Here is a 14,571-nt window from a genome sequence, read left to right on the forward strand (position 1 = left end):
TTATAACTGAAAGCGAGAGAGTTTTTAATGTTTCTGGCAAACATTTTTAAAGGTCACACAGGACAATCATAATTTTCCCCATTGATTATTAAGATGGCTTTGCATGGTTTTAACTTGTATGGTCATCTTTGTGGTCCTACCTGTATTTAAAATTAATGAGTTAAATGTATCATTTCAGAAATTAGAAAAAGAACAGCAGAATAATCCCAAAGATAGTACAAGGAAGAAAACAAGGGTAAGAGTAGACATTAATGAAATAGAAAATGAAGATACAATGGAGAGAACTGAAATAATTTGTTCTTGAATAATCAAGCAAAAATGTATATTCTTACAAACGTATCACCTACTTTATGGAAGAGAATAATGTCAATGAAAAAAAATTGGTACTGATTTTTGAATTCTCAAATACTTGTGAACATATGAAGCGGCAACAGAGAGGCATCTTTCTGGTCTGTGAAACTTTAGAAAACACAAGGCACATTATCTCATTTCATCTTCAAACAACCCAGAACGTGTTGCTGTCCTCTCCCTTAGTCCTGCCAACCACTCATAAGGTGACGTGTTGCCCAGGGTGGTGTAAGTTGACAGCGGCACTGTAACAACACAAGCTTTCCTGAGCATCTCTCAGGTGTTGGGCAGTCTCAGGGGAAAATAAGACCTGGCCTGGCCTCCCTGGCCTGGCCTCCCTGTCCTGGGTCACAGGATCGTTCCCAAGCAGCACCAATGCCGCCTACCATCCTCTCGCAGAGGTCACGACCTCCACAGCCCTTGCTCTGCCTTGCTTGGCTGCAGAGCACATGGCTAAGGACACAGGACCCAATGTGGTTGCCCATGGAGGTTATCTCACCACCATGCAGAAGGCTGTGACTGCCAAGTTTACCCTATGGTCTACCAGCCTTCCCAGGGAAACGCGGGGTGAGCATCCGCTCTGCAGACCTCAGAGGAAACATCTATCCACGAGGCTCCTGAGGATGAGATGAGGCAACACACGAAGGACCCGGCACACAGCACGCACTTAGTGAGACCTGAGTTTCTATGTGAAGCACAGCTGCACAAAAGTCAAGCAATACGTGTAAGAAGGCATACATATGTAAGTAAAACTTCTGTTAGTTCCATCTTCCTCAACCCTGTAACACCTGGTGTTTATGGTCAGGACCCTAGTGAAGCCACCATTTCTGAGGGGGCCAGTGAGCTCCAATCACCACACCTGCCAGCCCCTCCCCAGTCTTTGGCTGCTCTGACACCAACGATTCCCTCTCATCTCCTTCTTGAAAAGGTCCCCGTCGTGGGCTTCCTGTTTTCTTCCTCTTCAGCAACCCGTGATTGGCTGCCTCTTTCCTTTCCCTTCGCCTCAGTGAAGTGCAGTAAGTGCAGAGGTGAAGAGCTCAGATCCTCAAGTCGGACCACCTGCTAACCGTGTGACCCAGGCACACACTTCACCTCTGGGTCTTACGTGGAAAACGGAGACGGTGGAAGCACCTGCACCCAGATCTGTGCAGGACGGCTCTGAGGACTAAATGAGACGCTGAACTAAAGGCCCTGTCAGGCACTGGGTCCTGCGCCCGAGGAGAGCAAGCACTCAGTGTTGGCTCTTAGGCACAAACTCACCGGAGGAAAAGCCTGGAAAGAAATATGGCAGTGATGAAAGAGGCTGTGAGACCGTGCAGGTACGTCAGCAGAGAGGAAGATGAGAGGAGGAAAGAAAGGAGAGAGAAGCGGAGGCAGGGAAGATGCCCCAAGAGTTTGTGATGAAAAGATACCCAAAAGCTTGAGAAGAAAAGCAAAAGGACAGAAAAACAAAAACTACCCCACATCCCTAATTCATCTTCTGTGCTTGGGAGTCCCACTTCCCAAATAGGAATAGACTGGGAAGGATGGCTGTGGTCTACTGGAGAAACAACAATCATAAATAGAGTGTGAAGTACACACACGATAGTAAAACCACACAACCCATGTGGGAGAAAAACACTATCCCAATCAAGAGACACAAGCAAAACGCAGCAGCACTTTGCAGCTCACAGCACAGCTAAAGCAGTAACGCGTGTTAAGTCCTTTCCTTTCACTGAAAGCCATTGAAACAAGACCTCTGATAACCAGAGCTGGCTGACTGGTGGCACCATCGGGTGTCCTCCTAACAGCTGTGCCCTCTCCCCCTCGATGTATCCCTTGGCCGACCATGCCTGGGAACAGTGCTGCTGGGTCATGGGCGTGTGATCCAAATCAGGCCAGAGAGAACAAGAGGGTGTGTGCTGGGGCTCCTGGGAAAAGGTTTCCTCCTCTGTAAAGCGTGCTCCTTCCTGCTTCTGGACATAGTGGGAAGAGGGAGGGTGTGATGCCTGAGACTAGCAATGGCAGGGCAGCCACCCTGGTACCATGAGGAGCTGGGCTTTAGGACGAGAAGAAAGAGAGAAAGAACCAGAGTCCTTAGTAATGATTAACCAAGAACCCCCTGTTCCTGGCCTTCTTATGTGGGATAATAAACATCCTTATTGCTTACACCACTGTTAGGTGGGTATTTTGTTACTCGTGGGCAAGAGCATCTTAAATGATTCACACAGCACTGGGTGAGCTGATGCCGAAAGAGGGATATCAAAATGAAAACACCCATAGCTAGAAGTCAGAAATGGTACTGCTGCAGCCCTGTGCTACTAACAGAGGCCGACCCAGAAGACAAAAAGTAAAAGGCTAATCAACACACACACACACACACACACACCTTTTCTTTCCTCTAAAGTGAGAAGAGACTGAAATGCTTAGCTTTGCCACCCTGACTTACATTAACAATGTATTTGGCCAAGTTTTCCAAGTTGAATCCTCACTAAAAATTTCTATGAATTAAGTAAATATTTTTAGCCAGAGGGTATTTTCCTCCCAAAGCAAAAATTTTAAACGGAAAATTGTATAACTATAGGATTTTTTTTTGCGGGGGTGGGGCGTGGGAAAAGAAAGGCTTTTCAGAGATAATACTCTTCAGGAATGAAAATTTTGAAATGATTCATAAACTTCACGTATGTAATACCCCTTCAGTTTTTAACAAATGGAATTTGTAACATAAGTTTCATAATAAAGTATGAAGGCCAATACCAAAATGTCAGTAACTAGATCAGAAAATCTTCCTGAAAAACAAGAAAGGTACAATCAACTTTAGGTCTCTCTTTTTTCTATGAATTGTCCAGTGCTCTTCCATACAGGTATTTAAACAGATATAGGGTAGTATTTTAGTCTAAACTTTAACAACAAAATAAAAAACTAAGCAAATCAAAAGAAGTAAATGTTAGGCCTCCAAAAGCAACTCCTACTAGGATTGCACTTTATCATGGAATGGCTGCAAATGAGTAGGAAATTAACTACATGATAGAGTGAATATAAGCAAAAGGACAACTTGGAACAAAAATGGCAGCAAGTAATTTCCATTCCCTCTGAATGAAATACAAACACATGAAAGAAACTGCACCATAGCAACATATTTTCCTTATTGAAACCGAAATTTTAAGCTCCTGTTTATAACAACACGGTTGCTGTGGAAACAGCTGATTCAACATTATGAACTCACAGCTGAATGAAATAAGGTGTGGAACAGAAGTCTTATTTAAACAGTGGCAAGAATCATAAAACATTAAAAAGGCAAACTGAACGACGGTGAGTCAAAGCGCCGTATGTTTTAACATAAGGGTCATACTTTTTTTTCCCCTGATGCCTGACACAAATAGCCTGTTTCTTTTTAATTTAGTTCTATTTTTGGAACCCTATAATCACCCCAATCATCCCTCAAATGTCCTAAATTTTACTATCTGCTTCTGTCTACATAACACAGTGTGTATTTTATTAAACTGATCCACTTTGGACAGAGTTACTATAGTTCAGACCTTGCCAGAACAACAGAATACAAGTCAGCGCTTTGAAAATTTTCTACTCGTAACTGATTCTATTCAGTATCGCAGTACTGACTTATTCATCACCCAGCATCACTTCAGGCTTAGCTTTTGCCTACAGGTTTCAAGACTATGAACTCTTCCGGTACAAAAGCTGTCAGAGAATGTTAACGAGCGCCCAGATCCACTGCAGACGCAGCAGCCCAGCCCCCAACCCCAGAACCATCATCACACCTTGAATTTGTTCCTTGGCTTTTATGGGTCAGTTAGGAGTTTTCCAAGCAATCCTGAAAACCCTCAAGACACTTAACATACGAATGGTGTGAATTATTTGAACCTTAAACATACGCGCCTTTGCCCCTCTGCTTCCCTTTCCACGTTTTAACTGGAGAGGAACACACATTTCTTTAAAACACACACTTTACCAATCCTTTCCTCTGGTTTTCTGAACCTTTCAAATTCTGACAAACATTTTAAACTCTGAAATGTTACCCTCTGTCAAGTAAAACATATTTAACAAGTTATTAAAATGATGGTTATGTGTGGGACTATTAAAAAAAAAAAAATCCACCTTTCCCCGCTTCGGAGATGGTACAGTGAACCGGCTCTGTAAATAGAAGCCTTGGTGCTGCCGAGGGTGCGGCTGCCCTCGCCCTCCGCGTGTGCACAGGGGATCGATTCATACCAGCAAAACCGGAAAAATCACAACCGAGAGCAACTGTGGAAGCAGGGACAGCCAAGAGCAGAACGTAAAGGGGCTGGACTCTCTGCAAGGTGAGTCACAGGAAACGCTCTGCCAGAGGCCGGAGGCTGCGTGCACATCCCCTTCAGTTAAAAATGTGGCTCAAGGCTCCCCCGGCTTCACGCTTCAGGGATCAGCAGGGAACTAGGGCCCAAACCTCAGAGGCAGAAGCCCAGTTCCTAGTGGCCTGCGCTTAACTAAGCCTCCACTTTGGACAGACCACGGAGGAGTCAATCACCGCAGAGGTGAACAAACCCGAGTGCTGGGCTAGCCCTCTTTTCCATTCTGGATCCGGGCCACTTTGTATGTTCTCATCAGGGCTCGCACGACAAAGGCTCCGGAACCGCGCTCAAGTTGGGTGTATATGTAACGGACGGTCAGCTCACCCAGCTCTGTCGACACAGGGGACCCGCTGGCAATCTCACCGATCTTGGCCACTCCATCGTAGTAGGCTTTTCCCGCCAGAACCATAGCTAGACAGGGAAGGTGACACACACAATCATCACTTACACATGGAAAGGAGGAAACGACACAGAGGTTTTCTTCCGAACACCCCGGAGTCCCTCGCGGCTGAGGCAAGCGTGGCTCTCAGGGGGCAGGGCTTGAGCTTGCGAGCTGTGCCGGGGCAGAGGTCCCTCCACTGCACTCCTGCAGGCCCCCCACCCACCGGAAAGCCCTCACGGGATCCTCGCCTCCGACCAGCCCTGGGGAACCTTCAGCAGCGGCAGAGGCTGGGGGTCCGGAGAAGGTTCTGCCTGCTCCTCAGGCCAGCTCCAGAGGGGATATGTTCCTAACACAGAATTGGGGCTGGAACACATCCACTGCAGCAAGCTGGTCATTCTACAGCAATACAGGTCTGCAATACTGTTAGCTAGAGGGGCTGGTGTGGGCTTGTCTAGGCGCCTGGGCCTTCTATGGCATTTTTACTTTTTCTATTGAAAAAGATATTCTGAGACACAAGCAACTACCATACTTGTTGCCAGGAGAGAAATCTATGAAATCTGAAATACATTATCATTTCAAAAAAAAAAATGAAATTACCTGAAAAATAACTGAACGCTCTGCTTTTCTTTCTGCTCTTTTTTGGCAGAGACAGGAAAACTCTTACTGCTATACAAGCTGGATTCTAATTATCTTAAAAATCACATTTCTCCTTTCAAACTGATTCTGAAAACTACATTATAAGGTACAGAAATATGCTTCTGATTTGTTTTTCTTTTCCTTTTTTTTCCCCTTTCCTTTTTCTTTTTTTGGAGGGTGCAGGGAGGTTGTAGGTGGGAGTCAGGAGCAAGACAAATCTGGGTTTGAATTCTACTGTTACTTCCAACAACATGACCTTCTTGGACAAGTTAGTTATCCTTTTTGAAACAAACGGTTTGAATCTATAAAATGCCCTAACAGTGTGAGTATTGGACAAACTAATGGAAGCTGATAATACCCACTCCTTCTGTCACTTTACACAGGCTGGGTTTCAGGAGACTGAAGGTGTACAACAAGCAAGCTTTTCAATAAGATCTAGCCTATTTAGTGTGACTCTGGAGAAAATATTTTATCTTGCTCAAAGGCCAGCTTCATACACAGACATCACTTTGCCCGGTAGCTTTGGAGACCACAGGATTTGGGAGATAAAAGAGCCCTAAGCAACCCCTCTCAGGCTCCTTTCCTCTCACTGAGAGGAAAACCTGAGGCCACACCAGTTTATAACGGGTATTGTTTTTATTTTTATTTTTTTGCAGTACGTGGACCTCTCACTGTCATGGCCTCTCCCGCTGCGGAGCACAAGCTCCGGACGCGCAGGCTCAGCGGCCACGGCTCACGGGCCCAGCCGCTCCGCGGCATGTGGGATCTTCCCGGACCGGAGCACGAACCTGCGTCCCCTGCATCGGCAGGCGGACTCCCAACCACTGCACCACCAGGGAAGCCCATGGGTATTGTTTTTAAAAGATGAATTTTAAAAGGTATTTCAAGTTTTAAAAAGGTGGGGGAGGAGGTCACAGAATGAATTAATGCCCAAGTCCCGCTGAAGATACTGCAGGCCAAAAAAAGTAGTATTTTCAAGGCAAATTAATCTATTTTTGCATGTCTTGTAGAATTAAAAAAATTATGAAACTTACAGCTTTTACTACATATATATACAAGTTCATGAAATCTAATGCTCTACTATACTATTGTTTCATAAGACTAAGGATAACTGTAAAGCGTAATTATAAAAAAGAGCAGTAACAAATAGCATTTATGTAAACTTTCCAAATCATTACTTAAATTAATTAATCTACCACACTACATTAAGACATAGGGTGATGATGTTATCACCCCGTTTCACGAAGTGGAGCACAGAAGAGATATCCTGGGACACGCCCAAGGTCAATGGCGAAGCAGAGGCAGTGCACACAACCCCGGCAGTTCTAAATCATGGTGCTTTTTGACTCTTTGGTCTCAGCTAGCACTGAAAAAGAGATGACTCCACCGAAAAACAAGGTTTATAGCCAGTAAACTGTCAAGTTAATATATGTAATATTTTAGTGGGAAGATTTAAAATTGCAAGGTGCTGATAAGCTAAAAAGCAAATTAACGGGGGAGAATGGTAATACAGGATTACACAACACTTAAATAAAATTTTTGGTTTGCATCCACACATTGAAATTTTTCCATTAACTGCCGACTTATGTTTAAAACTATTTAACCTTCTTAGTCTAGTAAAATATCCTTTTATGATAAAGCTGCATTAACTTAAAAATTATAGTTTATCCAGAAAAATAAACTAATATTTTCATAATTCTGTCCCCTTTTGTGGATATATTAGAGATTTTCTACCACTTACTGTTTTAAGGAATGAAGCTTTATTAATTTTTAGTGGTTGATCAACTACTTCATCAACCTAAACTACACACTTCTACCAGAAAAACTTTCCTTAAAATATCAGTATGATTTCAATAGGTTACAGTTCTGCTCAAAAGCCTTCAATGGCCTCCCACTGGCCACAGGGTAAGCCTGTCACACTCCAGAGTTCATCGTAGATTTTTACAGTCATGGCCTTCAATGAATCACACCTCCCGGAATTCCCAGGTGGTATAATTGTCTAGGATGCTGACAGGCTGTTTGGTCATGTGACTTGCTTTGGCCAATGGGGTACGAGCAGGCATAACTCCCACGGGGCTTGTACTCTTGGGACAGCCAGCTATGCCTGAGAGAGGAAGTGAGCTCAGCCCCAGTCCACTGCAACCGCAGAGTCCCAGGGGTACAGACAACTGTACAGCCTTTACAGGACGACTGAAAATAATGAACTATTGTTGTCTTAAGCCACCAAGCTTAGAGGCAGTTTGTTATGCGGCAATAGGTAACAGATGCTGCATCCAAATGCATTCATAGTAGGACCTTATTCCACCTTATGTTCTACTGTTCCCTCACAGCTTCTCACCCATGCTAGCGTGGACCCCTGGTCTCGGCTTGGATGCTGTCTTTTCTGCCTGAAGCACTAGTAAGCAGCGTCTGCCTACTGAAACCTAACGTCTGTCAGCTGGCTCAGCTCCTACACGGCCTCTGCCTGCTCCATACTCCACCGGCCTCCTCTCAAACTCCTGTGCCGCTGCTCGGCCTATGCTCTTCATCAGCTGTGCTGCTGCGCTGGGCTATAATCTAACTGTTGAATGCACATCTGGCATCCTCGACTATACTACAGATTCTCACCAACGACTTTACACATTTTATTGAAGTTTCTCAATGGCTTCAGCCAAAAACAGATGGCCTGCAGAAATCCTGGAACACATTATGAAACGCAGAATAGGCCCCAGGACGTGTTAAAGTGGTAGAGGCTGCTGGGGAGAAGCCCTGTTAGCAGGAGGCTAAGCTGTGGGCTCTTCACTGCGTCACCTTGTAAAACTCTGCCTCAGAGAGGCAGCTCGTGCTAGAAAGAAAAAAATCACTGCAGGTCAGAGTGATTTCCTTCCCGGGGATGGATAAAGCGATGACTTTGTGGTCTTGTGACTAGGTAATCATCAGGAGAGAGTCAGCTTCCAAAACAAGGCTCCAGTTCTTTGAAGGAGGGAGGGGGCACCCATAGAAGTCACTGGTACGGCTAGAGGGAGAGGGAGGGAAATCTCAGGCCTGCTGCATTTCCTGACACTGAACACGTCTGGCCAAGAGCACAGAGATCCAGAAGGAAGTCAATAAGCAGTTTACTTTTGCACTGACTGAAACGATAGTTCGTCCGTAATCCAAAGTCCTGAGTCTTGCCAGCACCTCCCCTTTCCTGGAGCAGGCTTACTGAGGGTGTGAGGGCGCAGGTTTATTTTCAAAACATCATCAGGGAGCAGCCAAAGGTGGGGTATCGTGAAAGAGAGAAAGAAGAGGGGAAAAAAAGACACAAAGCTTGGTCTGAAGCTTTCTTCAAATCTCAAACCGCTGGAAACTAAATTTTCTACTTATGTTACGTGCTGGTCTTAGTGAACCAGGGTAGGTGGTGAAACTGGGGTCTGAATATTTTGGGGGTGACACTTGCTACATATGGAGAATTGTTCTGACCATGTTAGAATTTGGTGATTGTTAGCATCTTGAGTTTTCAAGGTGATCACTGATAAGGGACTTCCCTGACGGTCCAGTGGTTAAGACTTCACCTTCCAATGCAGGGGGTATGGGTTCGATCCCTGGTTGGGGAGCTAAGATCCCACATGCCTCGGGGCCAGAAAACCAAAACATAAAACAGATGCAATACAGTAACAAATTCAATAAAGACTTTAAAAAAATGGTCCACATCAAGGTGATCACTGATAACGTTCCCCTTTTGCGAGGGGAATGCATGTGTAGATGCACACTGGCTTCCTCAGATGAAATCTGTTCAAACCAGCAAACAACTCTGGTTCACAGAGAGACAAAAGCCAATGCCTGAGTTCATTTTAAATTAAGCACTCATTTTGAAATGAGAATCTAAGTTCAACCTTTAATGTAGATGTCTTTCCATTCAGGCTAAACATTTTATTTCTCATATTACTATCATAAGTGATACACCCAAAGACAAGAAAGTCTTCTGCATAAATAGAAAGGAGAATAATTCCTATGCTTCAGGATCTTAAAATGTTAAGTACACTTTTTATATATGTTATTAGTTTACAAAGAATTTGGTGTAAAAAGTAGAAAACATGTTTATGTCAATGATATAAAAGATTAAGCAGTGTCAAAAAGCAAAATCTGATATTTAAGATATGTCACTTTTGGTAGCCTATTATTCAACTTACTCATTTCAAGTATACTAATATCCTATCATTGCAAAGTTCTACAGATTAATTATAAATGGTTTCTACCAATTTAAAGATATTTTAAAAATTCAGTAGCATTTAAAAATAATTAAGTAAAATATTTAATGAATGGCTTTCATATGCATTCTATATTTATAAATTTAGAAAACAGACTTACCATTAACAGCTTTTTCGTAATTTTTTCCTAGGTTTATTAAATTTCGTAGCCCAGGATTGAACTGTTCCATAACATTCTGACAAACAAACAAAAAAAAATAAATTAATAAAATAAGCGAACAGCAGACCAAGCAATCTTTAGATGGTGTCACTGCATAGCCTAGGATCCACACGTGTGCCTGATGGTACCGTCCACAAAGTCATGATTTGAAAGTGGTGAAGAGCACTTCCATCCTAACTGATGGAGTAGTGAGGTGCATGTGACCCTGGCAGTTCCCTGCCTGCCCAGGAGCTGCCTAGAATTTACTGTAAATGAAGCAGGTAGCAGACATTCCATCTCTACAAAGTACACCCTGTGGGGGCCATGAGTCCAGAAGCTGATGCTCCCTTTTGGGTTTAGGTAAGTTAATGGCTGTCATGATAGTGCTAAGAAACAGGGGCGCATGATAGGAACTTAATTATATGGGCAGTGTTTTGGCTATCAGCAGAACGGGAATTTCCAAGAGATGTTGTTTTTGCTCTGCCTAATTACTGGGGAAGGGATGGGGGTGGGTGTTGCTGACGGCCCTAAGACATAGGCCAGCCTAGGACTTTCTTTCTAGGTGGTCACTGGCATTTTTTTTCCCAGCCATCAGTTCATTCATTATTCATGGAGTGTGCGATAGGTCCTGTGCTCACAGCAGTGGAGGGGGAGACGTGGTTTCCCATTATGGACTTCATGATGCTCTATCTCTGCAGATGTCATGGTTTTCATTTTTAAAAGTGTCATTTCTATATCACTAGAAGGTCATAAACATAGAAGTGCTGTGACAAGTATAAAACAGGCAACTATTTAGCACATTGGCCTAAATTTAAAATGCTACCCTAAATCTGAAGTACAGACAAGAAATCATTCCTATGGGTCTCTGGCTTCGTGACCCAGAACACACGGTGACAGTGCATCTGTCACACCTACAAACCATAAGGTTCACAATATGAATCATTCCAGATAGACCAGCCAGATCCCTTTACCCCTCTCCCAAAACGTGTACCTTGTTTGTAGAGGACCAAGCAACAAAAAGAATAAAAAACCATACAACATCCAAAGCGGCAGATACTTGACACATTACTCTTCGGGATAAAAAGGTCCTCCATTACGAGTTAGTAGAAAAAGACTATAATAACTTTATTAGACAGTAAAAGGCTTATCGTGAAAAAGAACCCCTGCCCCAACCCTTCCCCACCCCTGGCCTTACACCCACATAACAGCTTGCTTGCAAGTGCTCTTTTGTATTTGCTGCCATAGTTTTGATGAATATTCTTGGCTTCTCAATTTTGGACAATAAGTACTGGATTTCTGCTACGGTAGACAACCCTACTTTCCCTTTCTCAGTCTCTCCTATATAATTAAATAACAGTTTCCTGGTAAATCAACAGTCAAGGTTTATTATGACTTTGTAAATACTGGTCACTACAATGCAAGGAATGTAAAAGAATTATGCTTCCTTTCTTGATATACTCTTTTTGTTTCTCCTGGGATTAATAATTGTCTCATTCCCACCCCCGCCTTAGATTTTTCTATGTATCTACCTTAAATGTTTCCACACGCTCCGTCGGATCTCATAGGAGCCTATCACTGTTTTTCAAATGTACAAAGCTGTCAGCTAATCTTCCATTCCATTTTTTCCCCCAGAACTTCCTCCAAGGACTCTCCGTCCTCTTACTCAGTCTGGCCTGACCGTTCCTGCCACACTGTTGCCCTTGCATGTCCCTTTCTGGTCCCCTGTGTGACAGTCTCATTAGCTGGATTCCACATCTTCCTCCTTCTTCATTTATTTTTTTTATTTTTATTTTTTTTGCGGTACGCGGGCCTCTCACTGTTGTGGCCTCTCCCGTTGCGGAGCACAGGCTCTAGACGCTCAGGCTCAGCAGCCATGGCTCACGGGCCCAGCCGCTCCGCAGCACGTGGGATCCTCCCGGACCGGGGCACGAACCCGTGTCCCCTGCATCGGCAGGCGGACTCTCAACCACTGCGCCACCTGGGAAGCCCCCTCCTTCTTCATTTATTGCTATCTGCTGGAGATCATTCTCCAAGAGTGACCTAAGAAATGACGCAGGAGGTAAATTTGAGTCCCCACATGTCTGAAATTATCTTTACTTTGACATTTAACTGGTATTTCGCTGGGCTGTGTATTACAGGTTGAAAGTGATTTTCCCTTAGGATTTTAAAGATATTGCTCCAGTCTTCAATATCCAGTTTTGCTATTGAGAAGTTAGCTGTCATTTGTATATGACTTTTTTTTTTTGGTGGGGGGCAGGTGGTGGGAGGGGGCTTGTTTATCTCTGGAACCCTCCTCTTTATCCGTGTGCTCTGAAACTACCCAGTGGTCTGTCTCAGTGTGGGTACTTTTTTCATTTATTTTACTGGGCACTCAACAGACCCTACCCATAGAGAAAATTATGTCCTTCAGGTCTGAAAAGTGTTCCTGTTTTGATTCTTGCCTCTTCATTCTCTGGAACTCTGAGGAGGATTTTATATGACCTGGATTTATTCTCTAATCATCTTACCCTTTTTCTCTGATTTTCCACTTTTTGTTCTGTCTCTGATATCCTCAACTGTACATTCTAACTCCTCTGATGCTTTTCAAACTTTTGATATCATATTTTTAATTTGGGCTCTTTCAGGTTTTTTTGGTTATTCCTTTTTAAAAGCATCCTGTTGTTTTACCGATGCAGTATCATCTCTTATCTGAATAAACTGTAATTTGGGGGATATTTTCTGCCAGTTCCCCATACTGTCTGGTTATTTCTTCTCATTGTTTGGTATCCAACTGTCTTTTGTGTTGGAGGCTTTCCCCAAATGTCTGGTGATCCTTGACTGTCAGTTTGTATTTAGGAGTAAAGCCCTAAAATGTTGGCTGGAAGTGTGTGTGCACGTGCATACAGGGTGGCTACTGACCGCTTCATTCAGAGTGACTGGACAGCAAGTCAGCTGTAAAGAAACTGGCCAAGTGACGGTAACCAGGGGCCACTGGGTCTCTCCAGAGAAGTTTCTAATTTCCTATCACTGGGCGGGGGAAGGGGCAATCACCAGGTGGTCGGCTTTCCCAGGTCTGGAAGGGGGTTGGGAATCCCACAGGTTTCCTGTGCTGATTTTTCCTGAATTCCAGTACCTCAGCTGGTGTTTCCAAGTCAAGAGTGCCTCTGATTCAACACATCCTGAGACTGAATCTCCAGGCTGCCACGCCCAGGGAGCAGCTGTAATAGTGGTGGCTGGGGCAGGAAAGGGGACCTGGCAGTTTAACCACCTGTGTAACTCCTATTCTAGCCCTGCGTGTCCCCTCCATCTCTACCTTCTGTGGGGCCTGTTCCCCAGCCTTGGGGGTTCTCTGGGGTGAAGGGCTCAGCTCTCACTGGTGCTCATCTCTGCAGTTTCTTTCAGTTCTCTTAAGGCAGTTTACCACACCTCCGTCCATTTCTAACAACCCAAATTTCTTTAGGCCTTTTGTCAACTGATATTTCCTTTTTCAGGTCTCTACACTATGGATTTACAGGCGTTTTCTTTAAGTTCCTTTGCCATCATTTTAATGTATTCTCAAAAGGAAGAGAAGAAAAAGACTTGAGGTCAATAGGCCATGCTTAACTGGAAGGCCACTCAGCTTGTTTTCCTGGAGCCAGTCAGCTGTTTGAGCCTCATTCACAACCAGCAGCCATGAAGCTCCAGAGCCGATGCTGACCCCTCACCAGTCCCTCGGCAAGATGGTCAGCCTCAGTACCTGATCACGGGGACCTGTCGCCACAGCTGCTATTTCTATTATCTTTCCTCAAGTTGTTTTGTTTTTAAGCTTTTAATTTTGAAATAGTTTAAGAGTCACAAGAAGTTATAAAAACTGTACAAAGAGTTCCCATGTATGCTTCCTCCAATGGTAACTTATATGGCCATAGTACATCGTCAAAACCAGGAAACCAACATTGGTACAACACTATTAAACTATAGACCTTATTTGGATTTACCAGTTTTCATGTCTCTAATCTGCACGGTGTGTGCTTTGTTTCTATGACACCTTATCACACGTATAGATTTGTGTAACAGTCACCATCACCACAGTTATTATACAGAACTGTTCCATTAGCACAAAGATCTCCCTGATGCCACCCCTTTACAGCCACACCCTCCCCACCAATCCTAAGCCCTGGCAACCGCTGATCTCAGTCACAATAGTTTTGTCATTGTGAGGATGTAATATAAGTGGGTCACCGTATGTGACCTTTTAAGATTTACTTTTTCACTCAGCACAATGCCCTTAAGAACCATCCCAGTTGCTGGGCGTATCAAGTTTGTTCCCTTTCTTTGCTATCAGTGGTCCAGAGAATGAATGTATCACAGTTTATCCATTTAACTGTTGACCATTTGGGTTGTTTCCAGTTTTTGGCAATTACAAATAAACCTGATATGGACAATCATGTACAGGTTTTTGTGTGAACATGAGTGTTCATATCTCTAGAATAAACACCTGGGAGTTCAACTGCTGCGTCACATGGTAGGTGTACATTTAACTTCATAAGAAAC

General features: G+C 43.8%; 1 protein-coding gene across 1 annotated transcript in view; it reads right to left on the reverse strand.

Moving 5' to 3' along the window:
- The window catches only part of BAIAP2L1 (BAR/IMD domain containing adaptor protein 2 like 1), a gene marked incomplete at its 5' end in the record, with an annotated part of 86,655 nt that overhangs the window by 53,690 nt on the left and 18,394 nt on the right, over window positions 1-14,571 (reverse strand). Inside the window, 2 exons of the mRNA XM_082671486.1 lie at window positions 5,001-5,087; window positions 10,024-10,099. Of these exons, the coding sequence (XP_082527612.1) occupies window positions 5,001-5,087; window positions 10,024-10,099 (163 nt within the window). The remainder of the gene's footprint in view (window positions 1-5,000; window positions 5,088-10,023; window positions 10,100-14,571) is intronic.

The sequence above is a fragment of the Grampus griseus genome (genome assembly GCF_964374135.1).
Source record: "Grampus griseus genome assembly, chromosome: 14".
In the NCBI taxonomy this organism is placed as follows: domain Eukaryota; kingdom Metazoa; phylum Chordata; class Mammalia; order Artiodactyla; family Delphinidae; genus Grampus; species Grampus griseus.